Source organism: Lagenorhynchus albirostris, chromosome 2 (genome assembly GCF_949774975.1).
Source record: "Lagenorhynchus albirostris chromosome 2, mLagAlb1.1, whole genome shotgun sequence".
NCBI lineage: Eukaryota > Metazoa > Chordata > Mammalia > Artiodactyla > Delphinidae > Lagenorhynchus > Lagenorhynchus albirostris.
In genome coordinates, this window is record NC_083096.1 from 80,368,900 (window position 1) to 80,393,857 (window position 24,958).

Genomic DNA, 24,958 nt, shown 5'->3' on the forward strand with positions numbered 1-24,958 from the left:
TGGACCTGGCAGATACAGAGACGGATGAGATTCACATTTGCTATCTTGGCAAGACTACCTCAGAAGTGGTGTGTGCTCTCTGGTCAGGAGGCACATCAAGTCTTGTGTGTCTCTTCTAATAATATTAGCAGCCCTCGGACTTCAAGGCCTAGATCCATTAACTGTTATGTGGAGTAAAAGGGTGATATTCCGTGGTCATGTATTATTTAAGTGGAACACTTCTATAAAAAGAAACTTCCCCTAAATACTGTTTAGTTACTTAGTGGTACCCTCTGTAAAGAAAACTGCAGCTTAATGAGCAATTCCCCAAGCATCCTCTGTGGTCACCAGTTAATTTCTTTTTTTTTTTCCCCTGTGCTAATATGAATTCAAAGTTTCAAACACATTGAAGTATTTCAATTCATGGCAATATAGTCTTTACTGATACTCCAATTATCCTCTCTTTCAGCAGTGAAAGTGACTTTAAGCTGGCTCCTTCATCCTTTTGATAAGATCCTAATAGTCTTTGAGACCTTTCCTGATATCAGTATGACAAGGTGCTTCTGTCTCATCCTGAATATTTTCTGCCCCTGAGTTGGACTCAGTCATTTCTCTAAGAATCTCTGGTTTCTTTTTATGCAAAACATTATTCTCAAGTCAAATTGTGTAACCTAAAGATACTCATTGGAATTGGTTTATTTCTAGGTCTTTCCAGTGGACAGAGCTAGGAAATACTCATATCTGTATTTATGTATCACATATGTCCACATTCACAATTCAAATTCAGAACTACAGGCTTTTTATTGAATGTCTATCGTACATCTGCATCTCTTTTCTCTAATACCAGTATTTTTGTTTTTAAGGACACTGGGCGTAATAGAAATACAATATCTTTTACAGTCTCCTTTGTTTTCTCCCGCATTATACAGACAAAAGAATAAAGAACTACCAACAATGCCAATAATAACACAACTGAGAAAAGCAGTTTTAAAAATTTTGTCACAGTCCTGGGGTATATATAAATTATTGTGTTTTATGGTCTTTTCGGAGAGTTCTTATCCATATGCTTGTTCCACAAAAGGCATACACAGGTTCATTTGTCACATTGTGTTTTCAATGTCTAGAAGTGACATTTAAAAGATTAATTTGATAATGATAAAAAATGAATGTGGTTTCCAACTCAAATCAAACCAAACAAGGCATATTCACTATAGTCTAGCCTTGACTTAAGATCTGCAAGTGTCCCAAAGGCCTGGGTGGAGGTGGGTCAGGGATCCCTGCTCTCCTCGGACACCGGAATCCTTGGTCTTCCTCCTTCTTCTGGCCGAGCTTGGAATGAAACGACGAGATTTCCTGGAGTCAAGGTTCAAATCTTAGCCTAACAGCGGCTTTCCTTATCCAGTTTAGACTTCGGAGTGAGAAATTCTGAAAAAAATCGGTACAAAATGGAATAGAATCAATTAAAATTCGGAATAAGGTAGGGCACCTGAATACAATACAGTACTTCCCATCCAGGTCTGGAACCCTCGACCCGAAAGCTAAGACGCTGTCACCCTGGCTGCTCAGCGACGTCACAGCCCCGCACCGCGACCCTTTTACTCACAGGGACACGCGCGCAGTTAGTTACAAGACGTGCGGTGCGAAGCCCCCTCGCGGGGCAGGACGCAGTGGGCGCAGCCTCTGTTTTTTGCCCCCGCGACCCAGTGTGACCCAACGATGGGGTACCACCGGCTCGGTCGCTGCGCGCCTGGCCCGGGGCCTCCGATGGCCAGTGACGGGCAGAGTCGCCGGGGCCCAGCGGAGATGCCGCAGGCTCGTCTCCGCACCTGCCCGCCCCGTCCGTATGGAGCGCGCGGACCGCCCCGTTCCGGGACGCGGGAGTGGGAAAGCACGTCCCATCTGAGGAGTAAAAAAAATCCCCTTCTTCTAGTTAAAGAGAAAGGCCCCACCGAGATTTGAACTCGGATCGCTGGATTCAGAGTCCAGAGTGCTCACCATTACACCATGGAACCCTCTGCCGCCTTCTCTGCGGCTCCCGCCACTGAGCCAGGCCGCACACAGCCCCGGGAACCCAGGAGCGGCCTCACGCCGAGCACTCTCGTTATCCCGCCCCGAACCTGCGATGGCAGGAGGCGCCTGACTCGCGTGTTCGCGGCCGTCTCTTTTAGGTTTCTACCTGGTGAAAAAGACACGAAATCCATTCCAAACGAACGATAAGGAAATGTGTTCAGGGCTTCTCCCCAGTCCACCTGCGCTGTGAGCGATCCTAGTTTTTTCTCCTGAGAAAATCCCCGCCCGAGAACACAAAACTTTTTTCTCCTTTTTTCCCGGGTGCTCTCTTCTCGCTGCTCTGGAAGGTCGGAACATGCTCAGACTTCGAGATGCCGTGAGATGTTCTTTTTGTTTGAGATCGCTGGGCGCTGCCAGTTTCGTTCAAGCAGAAAGTGTTTTATTTCTGTTAATATCGGATCGGTACCGGAAAACGTTTGATTATATGGTAGCCAGCACTACCGCTGTAATCGTGTGTCAGAAACACACTGAAAACAAATCCCACGGAGAAAAATGATTTATCACAGGGCCGAGTAGAAAAACACTTTTACACCGCCAGAGGCCAGGATAGTGAGAAAGCGGGGGATGGGGAAAAGAGGAAGGAAGCATACTGGTGACCTGAAAATTACACGGAAACAATGAACCGCACAACCCACTACTGCAACGCGGAAACTAAAAACAAGGGAATCATAGCTTAACACAACTTATTTTTGAATTTACTTAATGTATAATTTGTTTTGAGCTTATTTATTTTTGTGTTCGTTTCTTTTTTTCTGTGGGCCGGTAACTGCAGCATGGAAAGATTTTCTCAGTTACTGGACTGTACACATTTCAAACACGGGAATTCAATAGTTATAACAAGCCTATGTTGGTTCGCGGCAACTGAGTAATGTTGCTACAACTCCAATTTCTAGTTTTCGTACCAATAGATACATTCTTGGACAGTGGGCTAAGAAAAATATCGTTTGAAACGATCATTATGCTTCACTCTTTAGCCTAATTAGTTATTTCTTTTTTTATAACACCAATTGCTGGGGGAAAGCGCGCACGCAGTCCCCCACTACCACAAATTATGCAGTCGAGTTTCTCCCATTTGGAGAAATCGCAGGCGTCAGCACACTCGCAGTGCAATGAATGAGCCTCGTCCTGGGAAAACCACCTTCATGATCATGGTATCTCCCCTGCCAGGTAAGTATGAACTAGTTTCCCCGCCACCCAGTACAGCCTTAGACGCCTACACTGTACACACACGCTCCCCACCCACCCTCCGCACCCCCTCCCCTTCCACGCCTCTCAGCCCCTCCAAACTACTCTGCTAATAAAATCCAAGCAACTCTGCTAATAAAATCCAAGCAACTTCTCCGGAAAACTTCCACAGCCCGGGAAGTGGCTCGCGGGGAATTGTACCCATAAACCGCAAGATTTACATAAGCCAAGCCCCATTCCTGACCTCTAAGGCGGCTCCTCTCCTCCAACCCCCGCCCTATCCCCGCGCTGCCGAGATGACCAATGGGCGGGCCGACTGCTGAAGGGGAAGTGACGTCACCATGGCCGCCCACTTCGGGAGCCCACCAAGCCGAGGTAACACGCCTCTTACCCTTTATCTGAGATACAGCCGGATTTTGCCAGCCTCCTCGAATTCTTACCTTTTGTCCTGTGTTACACGCCGGGGAAAGGAATTCTGGGATCGTGTGTTACGCTGATCCAAAAATCTTTTAAGTAGTAAAGAAGTTGTAAAACAATGGATACAAGTATATATTTATGTATGTGTCTTGTGCGTAGACATGTAGATTCAGGGTTACATCTCAGAGTGCTACTCGGTGTATCTTCTGTGCACGTCCTTCCTACTTCATTCTCATGGTATTCCAGGGACCATGTTTTTCCTTTCCTCACCATACAGAATACAAGACATGAAGATTCTGAAAGAGAAGCTGATGACCAAGGGATGATAAGGGATAGAAAGATGACGTGTTTGCTTGAAGAGTGAGGTTTGTTCGTTTGTTTTCTCTTACTGGGTAAGACTGGGTTAGACCTGAGGGCGGGGAGCGGGGAGACTGCCGAAAGCAGGCAACTTGTGTTTTCAGACCAGAGAGCAAGGAGTGGCGTAACTTGATTCTTGGGGGTGCCTTTTGTTGTAGTTTCTTAGGACAGGGCCGAAAGTAAGCTCATTACACGAGATGGATTGTGCCAAAACACAGCAGTAGAGGGCTGCCGCTCGCTCAGGCAAAACAGCGCCGTCTGTCCTGCTGTGGTAACTTTTATTAAAGCATTATCTAGGTTTACACTTTAAGACTTGTTTTCTTAACATTTCAGAAGTGCCAAAGCAGCAACCTATGTTTTTATTAATTATACAAGCAATAATTGGCTTTCGTGAGCACCTGCCGTGCTTCGTCCTTGAGCGCAAGAACAGCACAAAGTTCCCACCATTATTTTGATTATACTGAAGTAGCACAAGGACATTTCCTTGCGTTCCCACCACTCTGATTATACTGAGGACATCTCATGGATCAGTGCCCAAAGCACTCAATGCTTCTTTTGCAGGCCCCTGGTTTGCCGGGGGGGGCGCTCGAAGCATTCAGAACTGTTCACAACTCTGGCTTATTCGCATGCCGCCGGTTTGCCGGGGGGGGGGGGGCGGGGGGGCCGCTCAAAGCAGTCAGGACTGTTTGCAGTTCTGGCTTATTCGCCAGCCCCCAGTTTGCTGGGGGGGAGGGGAGCTCATGGGTCACGTCTCCTTTCCATGTCCTCAGTTATCCTACTACAGCCTTTGGCTTAAGGGGGAAGCTGACTCTTCCGGAGAATCCTGGAGCTGACAGCAAAGGAACTCAGCGCCCAGCCAACTTCCAGGAAGAAGCTTCCTTTCTTCCCCCTGCTTTCCCTCTTTCCCCTCCTTTTCCTCTCTGCAGCCATCAGAAATAAGCTCTGGCTCGTTTCATCTGAAACATACTTTATTCCAGGGATAGTAATAGCTCAGAGAATCTCCAGCAAACTGGAGAACCAGACTGTACAAACAGGGAAGAATAAGAAAGGCCAATGGAAGGGAGCACACAGACCAAATGGGAAGGACACTAGTGCCCCCTGCTGAGTGACAGACCCTGTAGCTTTGCACAGGTGACACTACTGGCCCTGGACACTAGACACTGCCAATAGCTCCATGACTTCTGCTGCACCTGGTCGGTGTTAAACTAAGGATCTTGAGGTAGGGAGATTCTTCTGTTGCAGGGGACAGAATAAATTTCCCCGGGGCCTACTCCTTGTGTCTCTCAACTCCTGTCAAAGGCTGGAGTAGTTGTTGCTGATGGGGATTGGCCAGCTCTTGGTAATAGACCCCCATCTTAGCCCCTAGGAAAACTAAGTCAGCGAGTGCGTGATCCTTAAAAGTTGCAGAATGTGGGAAGTTTCTCATACAAACAAAGGGGGCTCAGATACTAGATGGCCTAGATATGACGAAAGACCCTCCTGTGCCCAACACCCTGCAGCCAGCCCTGTGGGGAGCATTATAAATCCCGCTCTGAAGCCCCTGCTACCCTGTCCCAAACATACACCCGTGAACACCCAATTTTGGATGGTGTTAGACTTTTACCCTGAGCACAGGGTGAGGGTTTCGACTCCTTATGTGGTGATGGTTGATATATCACTCAGTATTATTTACATTATCTACACTGAGAATTGAAAAGTTTGAAAGTTCACATTTCTGGGGATAGAGTAATTGTTCTAAAGCCATGGTAACAAATAACCACCAGAACTGGTTTTTAAATCCTCTCTATCTACCAGTGTCCACTGTAGGAGTTTCCTGTTGCTATTGTAACACATTACCACACACTTAGTGGCTTAAAACAACACACATCTTTTATCTTACGGTTCTGGAGATCAGAAGTCCAAGATGCATCTCACTGGGCTAAAATCAATCTGACAGTGGAGGTGAGGTTCTTTCTGGAGGCTCTAGGGGAGAATCTCTTTCTTTGCCTTTTCCAGCCTCTTGAAGATGCCCACATTCTACTCTCACAGCCCCCTTCCATCTTCATAGCCAGTCACAGCTGATCAGGTTATTCTCACAACACATTATTCTGAGACCAAATCTTCCTCCCTCTTTCACTTATATGGACCCTTGTGATTCCATTGGACCCTCCAGGATAATCTCCCCATCTCAAGGTCCTTAATTTAATCACACCTGCAAAGTCTCTCTTGCCATGTCAAGTAACATGTTCACAAATTCCAGGGATCAGGATGTGGACATCTTTGGGGAAGCATTATTCTGCCGCCACAGCCAGTCTCCTCAGTGAACACATTTCTGCAAACATATCAGTCAGTGGTGGCTCCTCTCTTCTGAAAGTCAGCCAGGTGAAAACAACTGAGTCCACTGCCTTTGAGTGTCAGCCAGTCAACAGCCGTGCCCCGTGTTGAGGCATTCGAGTCAGAGAGAGAGAAGGAGAAAGTCTGTGGGGAGAGGAATCTGAGGCCCCAGTGCCTGGGAAGTTCCCAGGGACCAGAGCTGAGAGCTGCAAACGCCTTCATGGGAGGAGGAGGCTGGAGAGGGTGTTAGGAACTGAATGTATGTGTTCCACCACCCGCCCCCCAAGTTCATCTCTTGAACCCTAATCCCTGTGGGGCTGTATTTGGAGAAGGGGCCTTTAAGGAAGTAATTAAGATTAAATGAGGTCATAAGCTTGGAGCCCTGATCTGACAGGATTAATGTCCTTAAATGAAGAGAGCTTGGGCTCCTGCCCTATCCCAGCTCAAGCAAGGAGAAAAGGCCATGTGAGGACCCAGCGAGGCATCTGCTGTCTACAAGCCAGGAAGAGAGCTCACAGCAGAAACTGAATTGGCAGGAACTTCCAATCTTGATCTTGGACTTCCAGTCTCCAGAATGTGTGAAAACAGATTTCTGGTTAAGCCACCCTGTCTATAGTATATTTTTCTGGAAACCCAAGCTGACTAATACAGATGGTCGCTTAGCCATTGGCCTAAGCAGCTTCTCCTACGTGGTCCTTTCTGGGATCTGCCCCAGTTTTGTTCATTTCTTGTAATTAGCACTCACCACCTGCTTTGCTCTTCTTAAGGGTGATCCATGACTTTGGAATGAGGATTGATCACCTGGTTTAGGATTTCAATAGCATAATTTGCCACATGTAGCAATGACCTGCACCAAGGATCTTCTTAGAATTTCTTTTGAATGAGTTTGACATCTTCCCAAATTTCAACCTAGCATGACTTGGACAGCTGGACTGAGATTCTGCAGAGTGACCCCGTGACCCCATGTGGCCTGCATTTCCTTTTCTCAGGAGAGATTTCCGTGCTTTGGACTCTCCAGAACCACAGACCAGGGTTTGGCTACTGGTAAGGGATCTGTGCCTAGCTCTGGGGAAACCTAGGGAGAAAGGAAAGATCCCCAGAATCAAGGCATGGGAGGCTGCTCTTGTGGGAATAAAGGAGTCTGGAGGATGAGAGAGGAGGCTGGGGTGTGTGTGTGTCCAGCATGAGGTCAGGGGAAGTTCAAGAGAGGGCAGCTGCCATTCTGGGACCAGAGGCTAGAACCTCCATGGCATTCACACTCTGGTCATCGTCCTCCTTATTCTTCCTCAGCTTCCGCCTCCCCCTTCCTTGCCATCCTCCCCTATCTTCTCCCCAGGCTTTTTTGTTCCCACTCCTCCTTCTTGTTCCTGCCCCTCTTGCTCCCATCCTCCCATCCCTTCCCCCCGACCCTCAGAGCAGGCCAACATGGGAAGGGACTGCCCCAGTCTGAGAGGACGACGAGGGAGTATCTTCCACCAGCCTGAGAAACACAAACAAACACATTGCTCTCTGGTCAGAACCTGGTTTGGAGGAGACAGAGCAAGATGGCTCTGCCTGAGGAGCTCATCCTCCACAGCCAACCCAGGCAGCACGGGCCTTAGGCCAACCCCGGGGATGTGTGGCCAAAAGTCAGGAAGCTCTGGACATGGATTGCTGACATCTGGTCCACAAGATTCCGGACAAGTTAATATCTTGGTGCCTGCCTTCTTTACAAGGCAAGTTCCAAGGGAAGGACTGTGGCTCCCCTTCCTGGCCGCCTGGCGAAGGCACACAAGGATCCCTCTGTTCATGCAAGGGTGGGTCTGAGAAAACCCTCCCATCTGTTCCACGGAGACCAGCTGAAAGTTCATAGTTAGAAGTTAGTGGCGTCCCAGGTGCACCGACTCTACCACCACCTTCACCTCCTCCACCACGCACTCTTTGTCTCGGATGAGATTTCTACCATCAGAGTCAGCCTTGGAGGGGGGAAAAGGCCACATTTTGGGGGAAAAAAAAAAAGATCTTAAGAGACTAGTACTTGTGCAATTTTATGGACAGCAGTGAAGCACTCCTAGGGTTCTAAGCTGACTTTATCTTGATTCACTGGTCTAGATTGTGCCTTCAGGTAGTGTCTTATTTTAACTAAACTTTGTTGAAATTAGAGAAGTTCTTTTCTTCATAGTTCCAATATTAGTTGGCATCTGAATTAATAGTTTTGTGACCAGCAGAATAATACTGCCTCCCCCAGGGTGTGCCTGCTGTAATTCCCCCACCTGTTCATATATTACACCACATAGGAAAGGCAACTTTGCAGATGTGATTCGGGTAAAGACCCTGTGATGAGATTATCTTGGGCCATTCAGATTATCTTGGGCCATTCAGGTGGGCCCCATGAAATTACATGGGGCCTTAGAATTGAGAGGCAGAAAAGGTCAAAATGGTGTGAAATTAGAAGGACTCTACCTGCTGTTCTGGTTTTGAAGTTGTAGGAAGGGGTCAAAAGCCAAAGAATGTGGGAGACGTCTAAAAACTTTCTAGGAAAGCAAGGAAAGAGATTATCCCTTACAGCCTCCAGAAGGTAAGGCAGTTCTGTTGACCCCTTGATTTTAGTCCAGTGAGATCTTTGTTGGACTCCTAACCTACAGAATTGTAATATAATAAAAGTGTGTTCTTTTAAGACACTAAAGTTATGGTCACTTGTTACAGCAGAAATAGAAAACCAATTCAGTAAATGTCTAGCATATTCACTTTAGCAGTAATAAGATCTGGGGGATATAATAAACCCTGTATAAATTCTGCAGGTTGTTTGCCTGTCGTAGGTTGACAGATCAAGAGATATTTGTACATGTTTGGGCTTCCCTGGTGGCACAGTGGTTGAGAATCTGCCTGCCAATGCAGGGGACACGGGTTCGAGCCCTGGTCTGGGAAGATCACACATGCCGCGGAGCAACTAAGTTCGTGTGCCACAACTAATGAGCCTGTGCTATAGAGCCCGCGAGCCACAACTACTGAAGCCCGTGTGCCTAGAGCCCATGCTCTGCAACAAGAGAAGCCACCGCGATGAGAAGTCCTCGCACCGCAATGAAGAGTAGCCCCCACTCGCCGCAACTAGAGAAAGCCCGTGCAGCAACAAAGACCCAACGCAGCCAAAAATAAATAAGTAAAATAAATAAATAAATAAAATAAATTTATTTTAAAAAGATGTTTGTACATGTTTGAAGCATTACATTAGGTACCTGCTGTCTTTCTTCCTTTCCATTTTTTTTCCTAAAGGGCTCACCCTATTTCCTGCACAGGACCCGACATGGTTCTCATTTGAATTATGGCAAGTTGGAAGACATTGGTGGTCATGCAGGTTGATTTTATTTTTAAGAATGAGTTCTGTTTCTGACATATAGAGGAAAAGAATGTAAGTTATAAAAAGTTAAATATTGGAGAATCTTCCATTCCAAAGATACATTTTTTGCAACTTCTTTAATAGGGTAAAGAACTACATTTCAAAGGGTGAAACACAAGAATGGCTATTGGGAATTTTCCCCATAAGTAATTTGTGACTTGATCCTGACCAGCTCTGAGATCTGTATGATTCATGTTGTTGCTTTCATAAATGTTATGTCCATAAAATGAAGTTCTTAGAAGCAATATTTGAGTTCTCCACTGGATTTAGGAAGAATTGCTGGGATGCTTGAATAACTGCAGAGCAAGAGGCCCTCAAATTTTCCTACTTTGTCTTTAAGTAATACTTCATAGTTTGGCTGACTTTTCATCCATTCTGCTGATTCTGTCAATGAGATCCTCTTTATTGACAGCCAAAGGCACTCATGGAAAATGCTTAAACAACCAAGTGTAAAAGGAGAAGTTGAGGTCACTTCATCTACTATGAAATTGGGGCATGTCTCTATCTCAGACCTGAGTCTGTTGATGGATGTGTTTGTTATTGTTGTTGGTGGTTGTGATCATGGTTGAATTTTTTGTTTGTGTTGTTGTTTGTTTTAATTTATTATTACCTCTAGGGTATAATTGTGGAATGATAGCTTTATTTTATTTTATTTTTTTTAACATCTTTGTTGGGGTATAATTGCTTTACAATGGTGTGTTAGTTTCTGCTTTATAACAAAGTGAATCAGTCATACATAAACATATGTTCCCATATGTCTTCCCTCTTGCGTCTCCCTCCCTCCCACCCTCCCTATCCCACCCCTCCAGGCTGTCACAAAGCACCAAGCCAATATCCCTGTGCCATGTGGCTGCTTCCCACTAGCTATCTACCTTACTACATTTGTTAGTGTGTATATGTCCATGACTCTCTCTCGCCCTGTCACAGCTCACCCTTCCCCCTCCCCATAACCTCAAGTCTGTTCTCTAGGAGGTCTGCGTCTTTATTCCTGCCTTACCCCTAGGTTCTTCATGACATTTTTTTTTCTTAAATTCCATATATATGTGTTAGCATACGGTATTTGTCTTTTTCCTTCTGACTTACTTCACTCTGTATGACAGACTCTAGGTCTATCCACCTCATTACAAATAGCTCAATTTCATTTCTTTTTATGGCTGGGTAATATTCCATTGTATATATGTGCCACATCTTTATCCATTCATCCGATGATGGGCACTTAGGTTGTTTCCATCTCTGGGCTATTGTAAATAGAGCTGCAATGAACATTTTGGTACATGACTCTTTTTGAATTTTGGTTTTCTCAGGGTATATGCCCAGTAGTGGGATTGCTGGGTCATATGGTAGTTCTATTTGTAGTTTTTTAAGGAACCTCCATACTGTTCTCCATAGTGGCTGAACCAATTCACATTCCCACCAGCAGTGTAAGAGTGTTCCCTTTTCTCCACACCCTCTCCAGCATTTATTGTTTCTAGATTTTTTGATGATGGCCATTCTGACTGGTGTGAGATGATATCTCATTGTAGTTTTGATTTGCATTTCTCTAATGATTAATGATGTTGAGCATTCTTTCATGTGTTTGTTGGCAGTCTGTATATCTTCTTTGGAGAAATGTCTATTTAGGTCTTCTGCCCATTTTTGGATTGGGTTGTTTGTTTTTTTGTTATTGAGCTGCATGAGCTGCTTGTAAATTTTGGAGATTAATCCTTTGTCAGTTGCTTCATTTGCAAATATTTTCTCCCATTCTGAGAGTTGTCTTTTGGTCTTGTTTATGGTTTCCTTTGCTGTGCAAAAGCTTTGAAGTTTCATTAGGTCCCATTTGTTTATTTTTGTTTTTGTTTCCATTACTCTAGGAGGTGGGTCAGAAAGGATCTTGCTGTGATTTATGTCATAGAGTGTTCCGCCTATGTTTTCCTCTAAGAGTTTGATAGTTTCTGGCCTTACATTTAGGTCTTTAATCCATTTTGAGCTTATTTCTGTGTATGGTGTTAGGGAGTGATCTAATCTCATACTTTGACATGTACCTGTCCAGTTTTCCCAGCACCACTTATTGAAGAGGCTGTCCTTTCTCCACTGTACATTCCTGCCACCTTTATCAAAGATAAGGTGTTCATATGTGCGTGGGTTTATCTCTGGGCTTTCTATCCTGTTCCATTGATCTATCTTTCTGTTTTTGTGCCAGTACCATACTGTCTTGATAACTGTAGCTTTGTAGTATAGTCTGAAGTCAGGGAGGCTGATTCCTCCAGTTCCTTTTTTCGTTCTCAAGATTGCTTTGGCTATTCGGGGTCTTTGGTGTTTCCATACAAATTGCAAAATTTTTTGTTCTAGTTCTGTGAAAAATGCCAGTGGTAGTTTGATAGGGATTGCATTGAATCTATAGATTGCTTTGGGTAGTAGAGTCATTTTCACAATGTTGATTCTTCCAATCCAAGAACATGGTATATCTCTCCATCTATTTCTATCATCTTTAATTTCTTTCATCAGTGTCTTATAATTTTCTGCATACAGGTCTTTTGTCTCCTTAGGTAGGTTTATTCCTAGATATTTTATTCTTTTTGTTGCAATGGTAAATGGGAGTGTTTTCTTGATTTCACTTTCAGATTTTTCATCATTAGTATATAGGAATGCCAGAGATTTCTGTGCATTAATTTTGTATCCTGCCACTTTACCAAATTCATTGATTAGCTCTAGTAGTTTTCTGGTAGCATCTTTAGGATTCTCTATGTATAGGATCATGTCATCTGCAAACAGTGACAGCTTTACTTCTTCTTTTCCGAGTTGGATTCCTTTTATTTCCTTTTCTTCTCTGATTGCTGTGGCTAAAACTTCCAAAACTATGTTGAATAAGAGTGGTGAGAGTGGGCATCCTTGTCTTGTTCCTGATCTTAGTGGAAATGCTTTCAGTTTTTCACCATTGAGGATGATGTTTGCTGTGGGCTTGTCATATATGGCTTTTATTATGCTGAAGAAACTTCCCTCTATGCCTACTTTCTGCAGGGTTTTTATCATAAATGGGTGTTGAATTTTGTCAAAAGCTTTCTCTGCATCTATTGAGATGATCATATGGTTTTTCTTCTTCAATTTGTTAATATGGTGTATCACGTTGATTGATTTGCATATATTGAAGAATCCTTGCATTCCTGGAATAAACCCCACTTGATCATGGTGTATGATCCTTTTAATGTGCTGTTGGATTCTGTTTGCTAGTATTTTGTTGAGGATTTATGCATCTATGTTCATCAGTGATATTGGCCTGTAGTTTTCTTTCTTTGTGACATCCTTGTCTGGTTTTGGTATCAAGGTGATGGTGGTCTCGTAGAATGAGTTTGGGCATGTTCCTCCCTCTGCTATATTTTGGAAGAGTTTGAGAAGGATAGGTGTTAGCTCTTCTCTAAATGTTTGATAGAATTCGCCTGTGAAGCCATCTGGTCCTGGGCTTTTGTTTGTTGGAAGATTTTTAATCACAGTTTCAATTTCAGTACTTGTGATCGGTCTGTTCATATTTTCTATTTCTTCCTGATTCCGTCTTGGCAGGTTGTGCATTTCTAAGAATTTGTCCATTTCTTCCAGGTTGTCCATTTTGTTGGCATAGAGTTGCTTGTAGTAATCTCTCATGATCTTTTTTATTCCTGCAGTGTCAGTTGTTACCTCTCCTTTTTCATTTCTAATTCTATTGATTTGAGTCTTCTCCCTTTTTTTCTTGATGAGTCTGGCTAGTGGTTTATCTATTTTGTTTATCTTCTCAAAGAACCAGCTTTTAGTTTTATTGATCTTTGCTATTGTTTCCTTCATTTCTTTTTCATTTATTTCTGATCTGATTTTTGTGATTTCTTTCCTTCTGCTAGCTTTGGGGTTTTTTGGTTCTTCTTTCTCTAATTGCTTGAGGTGCAAGGTTAGGTTGTTTATTAGAGATGTTTCCTGCTTCTTAAGGTGGGCTTGTATTGCTATAAACTTCCCCCTTAGAACTGCTTTTGCTGCATCCCATAGGTTTTGGGTCGTTGTGTCTCCATTGTCATTAGTTTCTAGGTATTTTTTGATTTCCTCTTTGATTTCTTCAGTGATCACTTCGTTATTAACTAGTGTGTTGTTTAGCCTCCATGTGTTTGTATTTTTTACAGATCTTTTCCTGTAATTGATATCTAGTCTCATGGCGTTGTGGTCAGAAAAGATACTTGATACAATTTCAATTTTCTTAAATTTATCAAGGCTTGATTTGTGACCCAAGATATGATCTATCCTGGAGAATGTTCCATGAGCACTTGAGAAAAATGTGTATTCTGTTGTTTTTGGATGGAGTGTCCTATAAATATCAATTAAGTCCATCTTGTTTAATGTATCATTTAAAGCTTGTGTTTCCTTATTTATTTTCATTTTGGATGATCTGTCCATGGGTGAAAGTGGGGTGTTTAAGTCCCCTACTATGAATGTGTTACTGTCGATTTCCCCTTTAATGGCTGTTAGTATTTGCCTTATGTATTGAGGTGCTCCTATGTTGGGTGCATAAATATTTACAATTGTTATATCTTCTTGGATCGATCCCTTGATCATTATGTAGTGTCCTTCTTTGTCTCTTTTAATAGTCCTTATTTTAAAGTCTATTTTGTCTGATATGAGAATTGCTACTCCAGCTTTCTTTTGGCTTCTATTTGCATGGAATATCTTTTTCCATCCCCTTACTTTCAGTCTGTATGTGTCTCTAGGTCTGAAGTGGGTCTCTTGTAGACAGCAAATATATGGGTTTTGTTTTTGTATCCATTCAGCCAATCTGTGTCTTTCGGTGGGAGCATTCAGTCCATTTACATATAAGGTAATTATCGATATGTATGTTCCTATTCCCATTTTCTTAATTGTTTTGGGTTCATTATTGTAGGTCTTTTCCTTCTCTTGTGTTTCTTGCCTAGAGAAGTTCCTTTAGCAGTTGTTGTAAAGCTGATTTGGTGGTGCTGAACTCTCTCAGCTTTTGCTTGTCTGTAAAGGTTTTAATTTCTCCATCAAATCCCAATGAGATCCTTGCTGGGTAGAGTAATCTTTGTTGCACGTTTTTCTCCCTCATCACTTTAAATATGTCCTTCCAGTCGCTTCTGACTTGCAGAGTTTCTGGTGAAAGATCAGCTGTTAACCTTATGGGGATTCCCTTGTGTGTTATTTGTTGTTTTTCCCTTGCTGCTTTTAATATGTTTTCTTTGTTTTTAATTTTTGACAGTTTGATTAATATGTGTCTTGGTGTATTTCTCCTTGGATTTATCCTGTATGGGACTCTCTGTGCCTCCTGGAGTTGACTATTTCCTTTCCCATATTAGGGAAGTTTTCAACTATAATCTCTTCAAATATTTTCTCAGTCCCTTTCTTTTTCTCTTCTTCTTCTGGAACCCTAATAATTCGAATGTTGGTGCACTTAATGTTGTCCCAGAGGTCTCTGAGACTGTCCTCAGTTCTTTTCATTCTTTTTTCTTTATTCTGTTCTGCAGTAGTTATTTCCACTATTTTGTCTTCCAGGTCACTTATCCGTTCTTCTGCCTCAGTTATTCTGCTATTGATCCCATCTAGAGTATTTTTAATTTCATTTATTGTGTTGTTCATCGTTGCTTGTTTCATCTTTAGTTCTTCTAGGTCCTTGTTAAATGTTTCTTGCATTTTGTCTATGCTATTTCCAAGATTTTCGATCATCTTTACTATCATTATTCTGAATTGTTTTTCAGGTAGACTGCCTATTTCCTCTTCATTTGTTAGGTCTGGTGGGTTTTAATCTTGCTCCTTCATCTGCTTTGTGTTTTCTCATTTTGCTTATCTTACTGTGTTTGGGGTCTCCTTTTTGCAGGCTGCAGGTTTGTAGTTCCTGTTGTTTTTGGTGTCTGTCCCCAGTGGCTAAGGTTGGTTCAGTGGGTTGTGTAGGCTTCCTGGTGGAGGGGAGTAGTGCCTGTGTTCTGGTGGATGAGGCTGGATCTTGTCTTTCTGGTGGGCAGGTCCACGTCTGGTAGTGTGTTTTGGGGTGTCTGTGGACTTATTATGATTTTAGGCAGCCTCCCTGCTAATGGGTGGAGCTGTGTTCCTGACTTGCTAGTTGTTTGGCATAGGGTGTCCATCACTGTAGCTTGCTGGTCATTGAGTGAAGCTGGGTGCTGGTGTTGAGATGGAGATCTCTGGGATATTTTCGCCGTTTGATATTATGTGGAGCTGGGAGGTCTCTTGTGAACCAGTGTCCTGAAGTTGGCTCTCCCATCTCAGAAGCACAGCACTGACTCCTGGCTGCAGCACCAAGAGCCTTTCATCCACACGGCTCAGAATAAAAGGGAGAAAAAGTAGAAAGAAAATATTAGTAGAAGTAGAAAGAAAGAAAGAAAGAAGGGAGGGAGGGAAGGAGGGAGGAAGGAAGGAAGGAAGGATGGAAGGAAGGAAAAAAAGAAAGAAAGAAGATAAAGTACAATAAAATAAAGTAAGATAAAATATAATAAAGTTATTAAAATAAAAATATAATTATTAAGAGAAAAAAATTAAAAAAAGACAAACAAAGAAAAAAACGGATGGATAGAACCCTAGGACAAACCCTAGGACAGATGGATAAAACCTTAGGCAAAGTTATACAGACAAAATTTCTCACAGAAGCATACACATACACACTCACAAAAAGAGGTAAAGCGGAAAAAATCATAAATCTTGCTCTCAAAGTCCACCTTCTCAATTTCAGATGATTTGTTGTCTAAAGGAGGGAAGGAAGGAAAGAAAGAAAGAAAGAAAGAAAGAAAGAAAGAAAGAAAGAAAGAAAGAAAGAAAGAAAGAAAGAAAGAAAGAAAGAAAATAAAGTAAAATAAAAGTTTTAAAATAAAAAAATAATTATTAAGGAGAAAAAATTAAAAAAAAAAAATGGACGGATAGAGCCCTAGGACAAATGGTGGAAGCAAAGCTATACAGACAAAATCTCATACAGAAGCATACACATACACACTCACAGAAAGAGGAAAAGGGGAATAAATCATAAATCTTGCTCTCAAAGTCCACCTCCTCAATTTTTCTTTTTCCATCCCCTCACTTTCATTCTGTATTTGTCCCTAGGTCTGAAGTGGGTCTCTTGTAGATAACATATGCATGGGTCTGTTTTTAATATCCATTCAGCAAGCCTGTGTCTTTTAGTTGGAGCATTTAATCCATTCACATTTAAGGTAATTATCAACATGTACGTTCCTATGACCATTTTCTTAATTGTTTTGGGTTTGTTTTCATAGGTCGTTTTCTTCTCTTGTGTTTCCCACTTAGAGAAGTTCCTTTAGCATTTTTTTGTAGATCTGGTTTGGTGGTGCTGAATTCTTTTAGCTTTTGCTTGTCTGTAAAGCTTTTGATTTCTCTGTTGAATCTGAATGAGATCCTTGCTGGGTAGAATAATCTTGGTTGTAGGTTCTTTCCTTCCATCACTCCCTTCTGGCTTTCAGAGTTTCTGCTGAGAAATCAGCTGTTAACCTTATGGGATTTCCTTTGTATGTTATTTGTCATTTTTCCCTTGTTGCTTTTGATAATTTTTCTTTGTCTTTAATTTTTGTCAATTTGATTACTATGTGTCTTGGTGTGTTTCTCCTTGGGTTTATCCTGCCTTGAACTCTCTGTTCTTCCTGGACTTGGATGGCTATTTCCTTTCCCATGTTAGGGAAGTTTTCAACTATAATCTCTTCAAATATTTTCTTGGGTCCTTTCTCTCTCTCTTCTCCTTCTGGGACCCATAAAATGCAAATGTTGTTGTGTTTAATGTTGTCCCAGAGGTCTCTTAGGCTGTCTTCATTTCTTTTCATTCTTTATTCTGTTCCACAGCAGTGAATTCTACCATTCTGTCTTCCAGGTCACTTATCCATTCTTCTGCTTTTATTATTCTGCTATTGATTTCTTCTAGTGTATTTTTCATTTCAGTTATTGTATTGTTCATCTCTGTTTGTTTGTTCTGTAATTCTTCTAGGTGTTCTTTAATTCTTCTATGTCTTTGTTAAGCATCTTCTAGATCTTTGCCTCCATTCTTTTTCCGAGGTCCTGGATCATATTCACTATCACTATTCTGAATTCTTTTTTCTGGAAGAATTCTTTTTCTGCCTATCTCCACTTCGTTTAGTTGTTTTTCTGGTGTTTTATCTTGTCCCTTCATTTGGTACATAGTCTTTTGCCTTTTCATTTTGTCTGTCTTTCGGTGAATGTGGTTTTTGTTCCACAGCCTGCAGAGTTGTAGTTCTTCTTGCTTCTGCTGTCTGCCCTCTGGTGGATGAGGCTATCTAAGAGGCTTGTGCAAGCTTCCTGATGGGAGGGATGGGTGGTGGGTAGAGCTGGATGTTGTTCTGGTGGGCAGAGCTCAGTAAAACTTTAATCTGCTTGTCTGCTGATGGGTGGGACTGGGTCCCTCCATGTTGGTTGTTTGACCTGAGGCGACCTGGCCCTGGAGGCTACAGGCTCTTTGGTGGGGCTAATGGCAGACTCCGGGAGGGCTCACACCAAGCAGTACTTCCCAGAAGTTCTGCTGCCAGTGTCCTGGTCCCCGTGGTGAGCCACCGCCACCCCCCACCTCTGCAGGAGGCCCTCCAACAGCAGCTGGTAGGTCCAGTTCAGTCTCCCATGGGGTTACCACTCCCTCCCAGGGTCCTGATGCACACACTACTTTGTACATGTCCTCCAAGAGTGGAGTCTCTTCTTCCCCCAGTCCTGTCAAAATCCCGCAATCAAATCCCACCAGCCTTCAAAGTCTGATTCTCTAGGAATTCCTCCTCCCATTGCTGGACTCCGTGGTTGGGAAGCCTGACATGGGGCTCAGAACCTTCACTCCAGTGGGTGGACCTCTGTGGTATAAGTTCTCCAGTTTGAGAGTCGACCACCCAGCAGCAATGGGATTTGATTTTATTGTGATTGCACCCCCGCTACCATTTCACTGTGGCTTCTCCCCTGTCCTTGGATGTGGGGCTTCTTTTTTGGTGAGTTCCAGTGTCCTCCTGTTGATGATTGTTCAGCAGTTGTGATTCTGGTGCTCTTGCAAGAGGGAGTGAGCACACGTCCTTCTACTCTGCCATCTTCCCATCATTTTCTCCCTTTATATTTGTTAGTATTTTTTAATGTATTTAGGTGCTCCTATATTGGGTTCATATATGTTAACGAGTGTAATATCCTCTTTTTGTATTGATCCTTTTATCATTATACAGTGTCCTTCTTTATCTTTCTTTATGGCTTTTGTTTTAAAGTCTATTTTGTTTGATATAGTATTCTTATCCTCGCTTTCTTGTCATTTCCATTTGCATGAAATATGTTTTTCCATCTCCTTACTTTCAACCTATGTGTGTTCTTCACCCTAAAGTAGGTCTGTTGTATGCAGCATATTTTTTTTTTTATCAAATGTACCACTCTATGTCTTTTGATTGGAGCATTTAGTCCATTGACATTTAAGGTGATTATTGATAGTTAGGTATTTATTGCTACTTTAAACCTTGTTTTCCATTTGATTTTGTATTTCTTCTTTGTTGTTTTTCTGTTTGTTGTTTGATGATTGTCTTACGTATTATGCTTGTCTTCTCTTTTTGATTTTTGTGAATCTATTGTATGTTTTTTTTGAGGGTATTAAATTGTTTATTTATTACACATGATAATGGATGATACACAAGATTCATTCCCATCTATATCTGGTACCATAATCCAATTTAGATATATTGCATAGGATGTGCCAACAATCATATATTAATAATCAAAAAAACTCCATGACTTGGCTTGGGTGACCCTTTTCACAGTGAGCTCCAGGTCACAATGCAGTAACTGTCAGTTCAACGACACCAAAGTTTCAGAAGACAATAGTTTCTCCACCAAAGCAGGTTGTAAATAAATTTCTTTTTTTTTTGTAAATAAATTTTTGATGGAACCTGGCATCACCCTGAAGGAATACTAACTTCACACTGTTGGGGTAGTTTACCAAAATGGTTTCAGAGTAGACTAACTTTACACAGCACATTTAAAAAAAAAGACACATTTATTCAGCGTCATGATCAGACTATTACATTTAGCAATCAACAGCATGGGTGCAAAAAAAAAAATCTACATTAAAACCCTTTGTTGGAATGCTTTACACTTGCCACAGGACAGAAACTAAAATAACCTGTTATACAATTAGTCACAAATACAATCCTCGAGTTTTTTTGCCCATACACATGAGTAATATCTAAAACATGTCTTCTTTGTAGCATCTAGGCCCTGCCACCACTGTGCTTGGCTGAGTTCACAAATCTGTTGTAACCTGTAGCTTCCCTGTCACTTCTCTGGCTCTCCTCTCCTGCTAAGCTTTGTTTCCTGGCAATAATCAAAACCTTCTGCCAGTTCCATAGCTACTGCTGCTGCTGGAACCACCATAGCCACCTTGGTTTCGGGGTTTGGCAAAGTATTGGCCTCCACCACCATAGGGGCCAGAACTTCTGCCTCCAAAGTTTCCTCCTTTCATGGGTCCAAAATTTGAAGATTGATTGTTGTAACTGCCAAAATCATTGTAGCTTCCACCACCTCCAAAATTACTTCCATTGTTACCAAATCCATTATAGCCATCCCCACTGCCACCATATCCACCACCACCGTGGCTGCCACCAAAGCCACCTCGACCACTGAAGTTTCCTCCATGACCAAAGTTGTCATTCCCACCAAAACCACCTCCACGACCACCACCAAAGTTTCCAGAACCACTTTGACCTCTTTGGCTGGATGAGGCACTAGCCATCTCTTGTTTAGATAGGGCTTTCCTTACTTCACAGTTGTGGCCGTTCACAGTGTGGTATTTCTGAATGACAATCTTGTCTACAGAGTCATGGTCATCAAAGGTTACGAAAGCAAAGCCTCTCTTTTTGCCACTGCCTCTATCAGTCATGATTTCAATCACTTCAATTTTCCCATACTGTTCAAAATAATCTCTTAGATGATGTTCTTCAGTGTCTTCTTTAATGCCACCAACAAAAATCTTTTTCACAGTTAAGTGGGCACCAGGTCTTTGAGAATCTTCTCTTGAGACGGCCCCCTTTGGTTCCACAACTCTTCCATCCACCTTGTGTGGCCTTGCCTTCATGGCTGCATCCACCTCCTCCACAGTGGCATATGTGACAAACCCGAAGCCTCTGGAGCGCCTGCTGTTTGGATCCCTCATTACCACACAATCTGTGAGCGTTTCCCACTGCTCAAAATGGCTCCTCAGACTCTCATCGGTTGTTTCAAAGCTCAAACCTCCAATGAAGAGCTTCTGCAGCTGTTCGGGCTCTTTGGGTGACTGACTTAGACGTGACGGCAAGTGGAGGAGGGGCGAGACGTCAACGATGCTTACTCGGCGGCGTCCACGAGCAGAAAAGCTATTCTATGTTTTTGATTTGTGGTTACACTGTTTTTCAAGTATATTAACCCATTACTATATCTACTTGCTTTAGACCTGTAGTCATATAGGCTCGAACGCATTCTAAAAAAAGATCTACATTTTCTTACTCTCCTCCCCCACATTTTATGATTTTGATGTCCAATTTTACAGCTTCATGTTTATCCCTTTTGCTGTTCATTGTAGTTACCATCACTTTCACAAACATTTTTTTTGATTTTTAAAAAATCTGTGTACTAGCTTATTTAAGTGATTTACTTTCCAGTTGTGATTTTCTTCCCTATAGATTTCTGCTCTTTTTCTATTTAGAGAAGGTCTTCCAATATTTTTTGGGGAAGAAAGCTTAGTATTGCTGAATTCTTTTAGTGTTTGCTTGTCTGAGAAATTCGTTATCTCTTCTTCTATTCTAAATGATAATCTTGCTGTGTAGAGTATCCTAGGTTGCAGGTTTCCCTTTCAGGACTTTGAGTATATCTTGCACTCCCTTCTGTCCTGCTACATTTCTGTAGAGAAATCAGCTGATAGCTCTATATGGGGGTTCCTTTTTAATTAACTCTTTGTATTTCTTTGCTATGATTAGAATCCTCTCTTTAACTTTTGCCATTTTAATTATAATATGTCTTGGCATAGGTCTGTTTGGGTTCATCTCTTTGGGACCCTCTGTTCTTCCTGTAACTGGATATCTGTTTCCTTCTTTAGGTTTGCGAAATTTTCAGCCATAATTTCTTACATTTTTGATCCCTTTTTCTCTTTCTTTTCCTTCTGGGATGCCAATTATGCATAGCTTGGCACACTTTATATTATCCCACCAGTCTAGTATATTGATTTCATTTTTTAAAATTTGTCTTTCTGTCTGCTGTTCTGATTGGGTGATTTTCATTATTCTATCTTCCAGATCACTTATTTGTTCTTCTTATCCAGCTTGCTATTTATTGCCTTTAGCTCAGCTTTTGTCTCAGCAAATGAGTTTTCTAATTTTAATTGGCTCCTCTTTATAGTTTCTAGTTCCTTCTTACAGTAATCTGAATTTCTGTCAATAGTCTTTCTTAATTCCTTCAGCATTTTCATTACCTCCTTTTTGAACTCGAGGTCTAGTAGACTGGAGAGGTCACTTTCATTGTTCTTTCAGGGGAATTCTCTTGATCTTTTAATGGGGAGTGGATCCTCTGCTTCTTCATTTCATTTATATTTCTCTGACTCTATGAGTTTAGGAGAAACAGCTATCTACTGTGGTCTTTTTTTTTAACATCTTTATTGGAGTATAATTACTTTACATTGTTTTGTTAGTTGCTTCTGTATAAGAAAGTGAACCAGCTATACGTATACATATATCCCCATATCCCCTCCCTCTTGCATCTCCCTCCCACCCTCCCTATCCCACCCCTCTAGTTGGTCACAAAGCACGAGCTGATCTCCCTGTGCTATGTGGCTTCTTCCCACTAGCTATCTATTTTACATTTGGTAGTGTATATATTGTCAATGCCACTCTCTCACTTCATCTCAGCTTACCCTTCCCCCTCCCTGTGTCCCCAAGTCCATTCTCTACATCTGAGTCTTTATTCCTGTCCTGCCCCTAGGTTCGTCAGAACCTTTCTTTTTTAAATTAGATTCCATATATATGTGTTAGCATATGGTATTTGTTTTTCTCTTTCTGACTTACTTCACTCTGTATGACAGACTCTAGGACCATCCACCTCACTACAAATAACTCAATTTTGTTTCTTTTTATGTCTGAGTAATATTCCATTATACATATGTGCCACATCTTCTTTATCCATTCATCTATCAATGGACACTTAGGTTGCTTCCATGTCCTGGCTATTGTAAATAGAGCTGCAATGAACATTGTGGTACATGACTCTTTTTGAATTATCGTTTTCTCAGGGTATATGCCCAGTAGGGGGATTCCTGGGTCATCTGGTAGTTCTATCTACTGTGGTCTTGAAGGCTGGTTTTTTTTTTTTTTTACATCTTTATTGGAGTATAATTGCTTTACAATGGTGTGTTAGTTTCCGCTTTATAACAAAGTGAATCAGTTATACATATACATATGTTCCCATATCTCTTGAAGGGCTGTTTTTATGTGGGGGCATCCCTGTGTAGCCTCTGTGAGTCTAATATTTTTGCTGCAAGGGCTATTTTTAGTATGGATTCCTGCCTTGTCTTTCCTCAGTGTGTGCTGGCCGTTATCCCCTTGATAGGGCATGTAATTGTTGTGGTGACCAGAGCTTGCACTGGATGTTTAGTGCGGCCTCCTCTTTGCTCTGTGGTTGTCACAGCCCTGTTCAACGCAGGGTCTCCTCCCCAGTTGTTGAAGTAGACACCCCCAGATCCATTTCTGAACTGTGGTGTGAGGTACGTGGGACTGGAGCACCCCTGCTGGGAGAGGAGCCACTGAGTATTCATCTTTAGAGGCTTTCCACTGGAAAGGGCACTCTGTGGTGTTGCCTGTCAACTCTTGTGTGGGATCACAAAGTACACTGTTTTTGAGACTGCCCTTGGCCTTGCTTCAACCATGGGCATTCAGGCAACTGGCCCAGGGGTCTGTCAGTCACTGTGCTCACAAAGCCACTAGCACAGATCCATTGGCACAGAACCGCTGAAGTCAGGCACCAGGACTACCACAGTTGTGTGCCTGGACCTGCTGTGGGAGCTACTGAGTCAGCTCAGATCCTGGCTCCATCTCCACATATATGTGACAGAAGAGCCTGCAGCCAGCCCATATCCCAACGCCCACCCTAGCCATAGGATAACCAGTAAACTGGTCAGATGTCCTGCAGGCGCTGAGTTTGTAAAGCCACCCGCAGCAGGTCAATCTGTGAATTGCACAGCCACAGGGAGAAGACTCAGATTTCAGCCCTACTTCTGAATTCCCACTTGGATCAGCTTGGATTTCAGCCCTGACTCCATGTGTGGGCCAACCTACCAGTGTTTGCGTGCTCCCAGAACTCTTAGAGGTGGAGCTGCACCCACTGTGAGCACACCAGAATGAGGCTGCCATGGCAGGCCCCGTCCCTTCCTTAGGGAGTGTGTTAACAGTGGGGCTGCAAGGCTGGACCCTGGGCTTCTTCCTGCCCATACTGCTGGTTGTGGCTTGGACCATACGCCAGCCCCTTCAGACTGTCTGTACACAGCCAACCCCAGTCCTCTCTCTGGGTCTGTCCCCTGAAGCCCGAGTTTCAGCCCTCTGCCCCTGTGTATACCAGCCAGTGTGTGTCTTGGGCTGGGGAGTGCCGGGAGGTGGCACAGCCCCTCTGTGCTGGTCTGTCTCTGTTTTGCCTGCTGCAAACTGGCTGCTGCACTCTTCTCTGAGCCTCTGAATCTTCCTTTCTGTCCTGGATGATCTCCCTACCAATGAAGGGGCTTCCTAAGGTGAGGGAACATTTCCTCTTTCACAGCTCCTTCCCAGGGACGCAGGTCCTGTCCCGATTTCTTTATTTCTTTCCTTTTGTCCTACCCAGTTTTGTGGTGATCTTTCTTGCAATTTTGGTTTTATGAGATCTTCTGCCAGCATTCAGCAAGCATTTTGTGAGAACTGTTCCACATGTAGATGTATTTTTGATGTATCTGTGGGACGTGAGCTCCACATCCTTTTATTCTGCCATCTTGACCCGGCCCCACTAGCTTCTGATTTTTAAGCCATTTTTAACACCTCAAGTTTCGTTCAAAGAGCTTGCTAGAGAATATGTTACTGTTTTAAATAAACATTAAGAATGTCTGCCATATATATAAAATCTTTCCCTTTAAGTTTTAGTTTTTATTATTACCATATTCTCTTTTAGATCAATAAGACCCAACAATTTTCTTTTGTGTTAACAGAAAAAGATATGTCCAAATCAAATTGCTTTCTTCACCATGACAGTATGCAGTGAAATCAATTTAAAAAGTTATATCTTGCTGTTATTATTTAT

General features: G+C 42.6%; 1 protein-coding gene, 1 long non-coding RNA gene and 2 other non-coding genes across 4 annotated transcripts; 1 reads left to right on the top strand and 3 right to left on the bottom strand.

Annotated features, from left to right (window-relative positions):
• Positions 1 to 1,919: 1,919 nt before the first annotated feature.
• On the bottom strand, positions 1,920 to 1,991 carry TRNAQ-CUG (transfer RNA glutamine (anticodon CUG)). Its single transcript has one exon. It is a non-coding gene; the product is annotated as a tRNA-Gln (tRNA).
• Positions 1,992 to 3,060: 1,069 nt separating this feature from the next.
• Positions 3,061 to 3,224, bottom strand: LOC132516539 (U1 spliceosomal RNA). The gene has a single exon (XR_009539366.1). It is a non-coding gene; the product is annotated as a U1 spliceosomal RNA (small nuclear RNA).
• A 298-nt stretch (positions 3,225 to 3,522) lies between these two features.
• On the top strand, positions 3,523 to 9,455 carry LOC132515995 (uncharacterized). Its single transcript, XR_009539232.1, has 3 exons — positions 3,523 to 3,609; positions 3,929 to 4,016; positions 9,199 to 9,455. It is a non-coding gene; the product is annotated as an uncharacterized LOC132515995 (long non-coding RNA).
• A 10,206-nt stretch (positions 9,456 to 19,661) lies between these two features.
• On the bottom strand, positions 19,662 to 23,957 carry LOC132515471 (heterogeneous nuclear ribonucleoprotein A1-like). Its single transcript, XM_060141884.1, has 2 exons — positions 23,911 to 23,957; positions 19,662 to 20,952 (listed from the first exon to the last, which is right to left on the bottom strand). Exons 1-2 carry the CDS (start codon positions 23,955 to 23,957, stop codon positions 20,001 to 20,003), a joined length of 999 nt encoding a protein of 332 aa, XP_059997867.1. The 3' UTR covers positions 19,662 to 20,000.
• Positions 23,958 to 24,958: the final 1,001 nt, after the last annotated feature.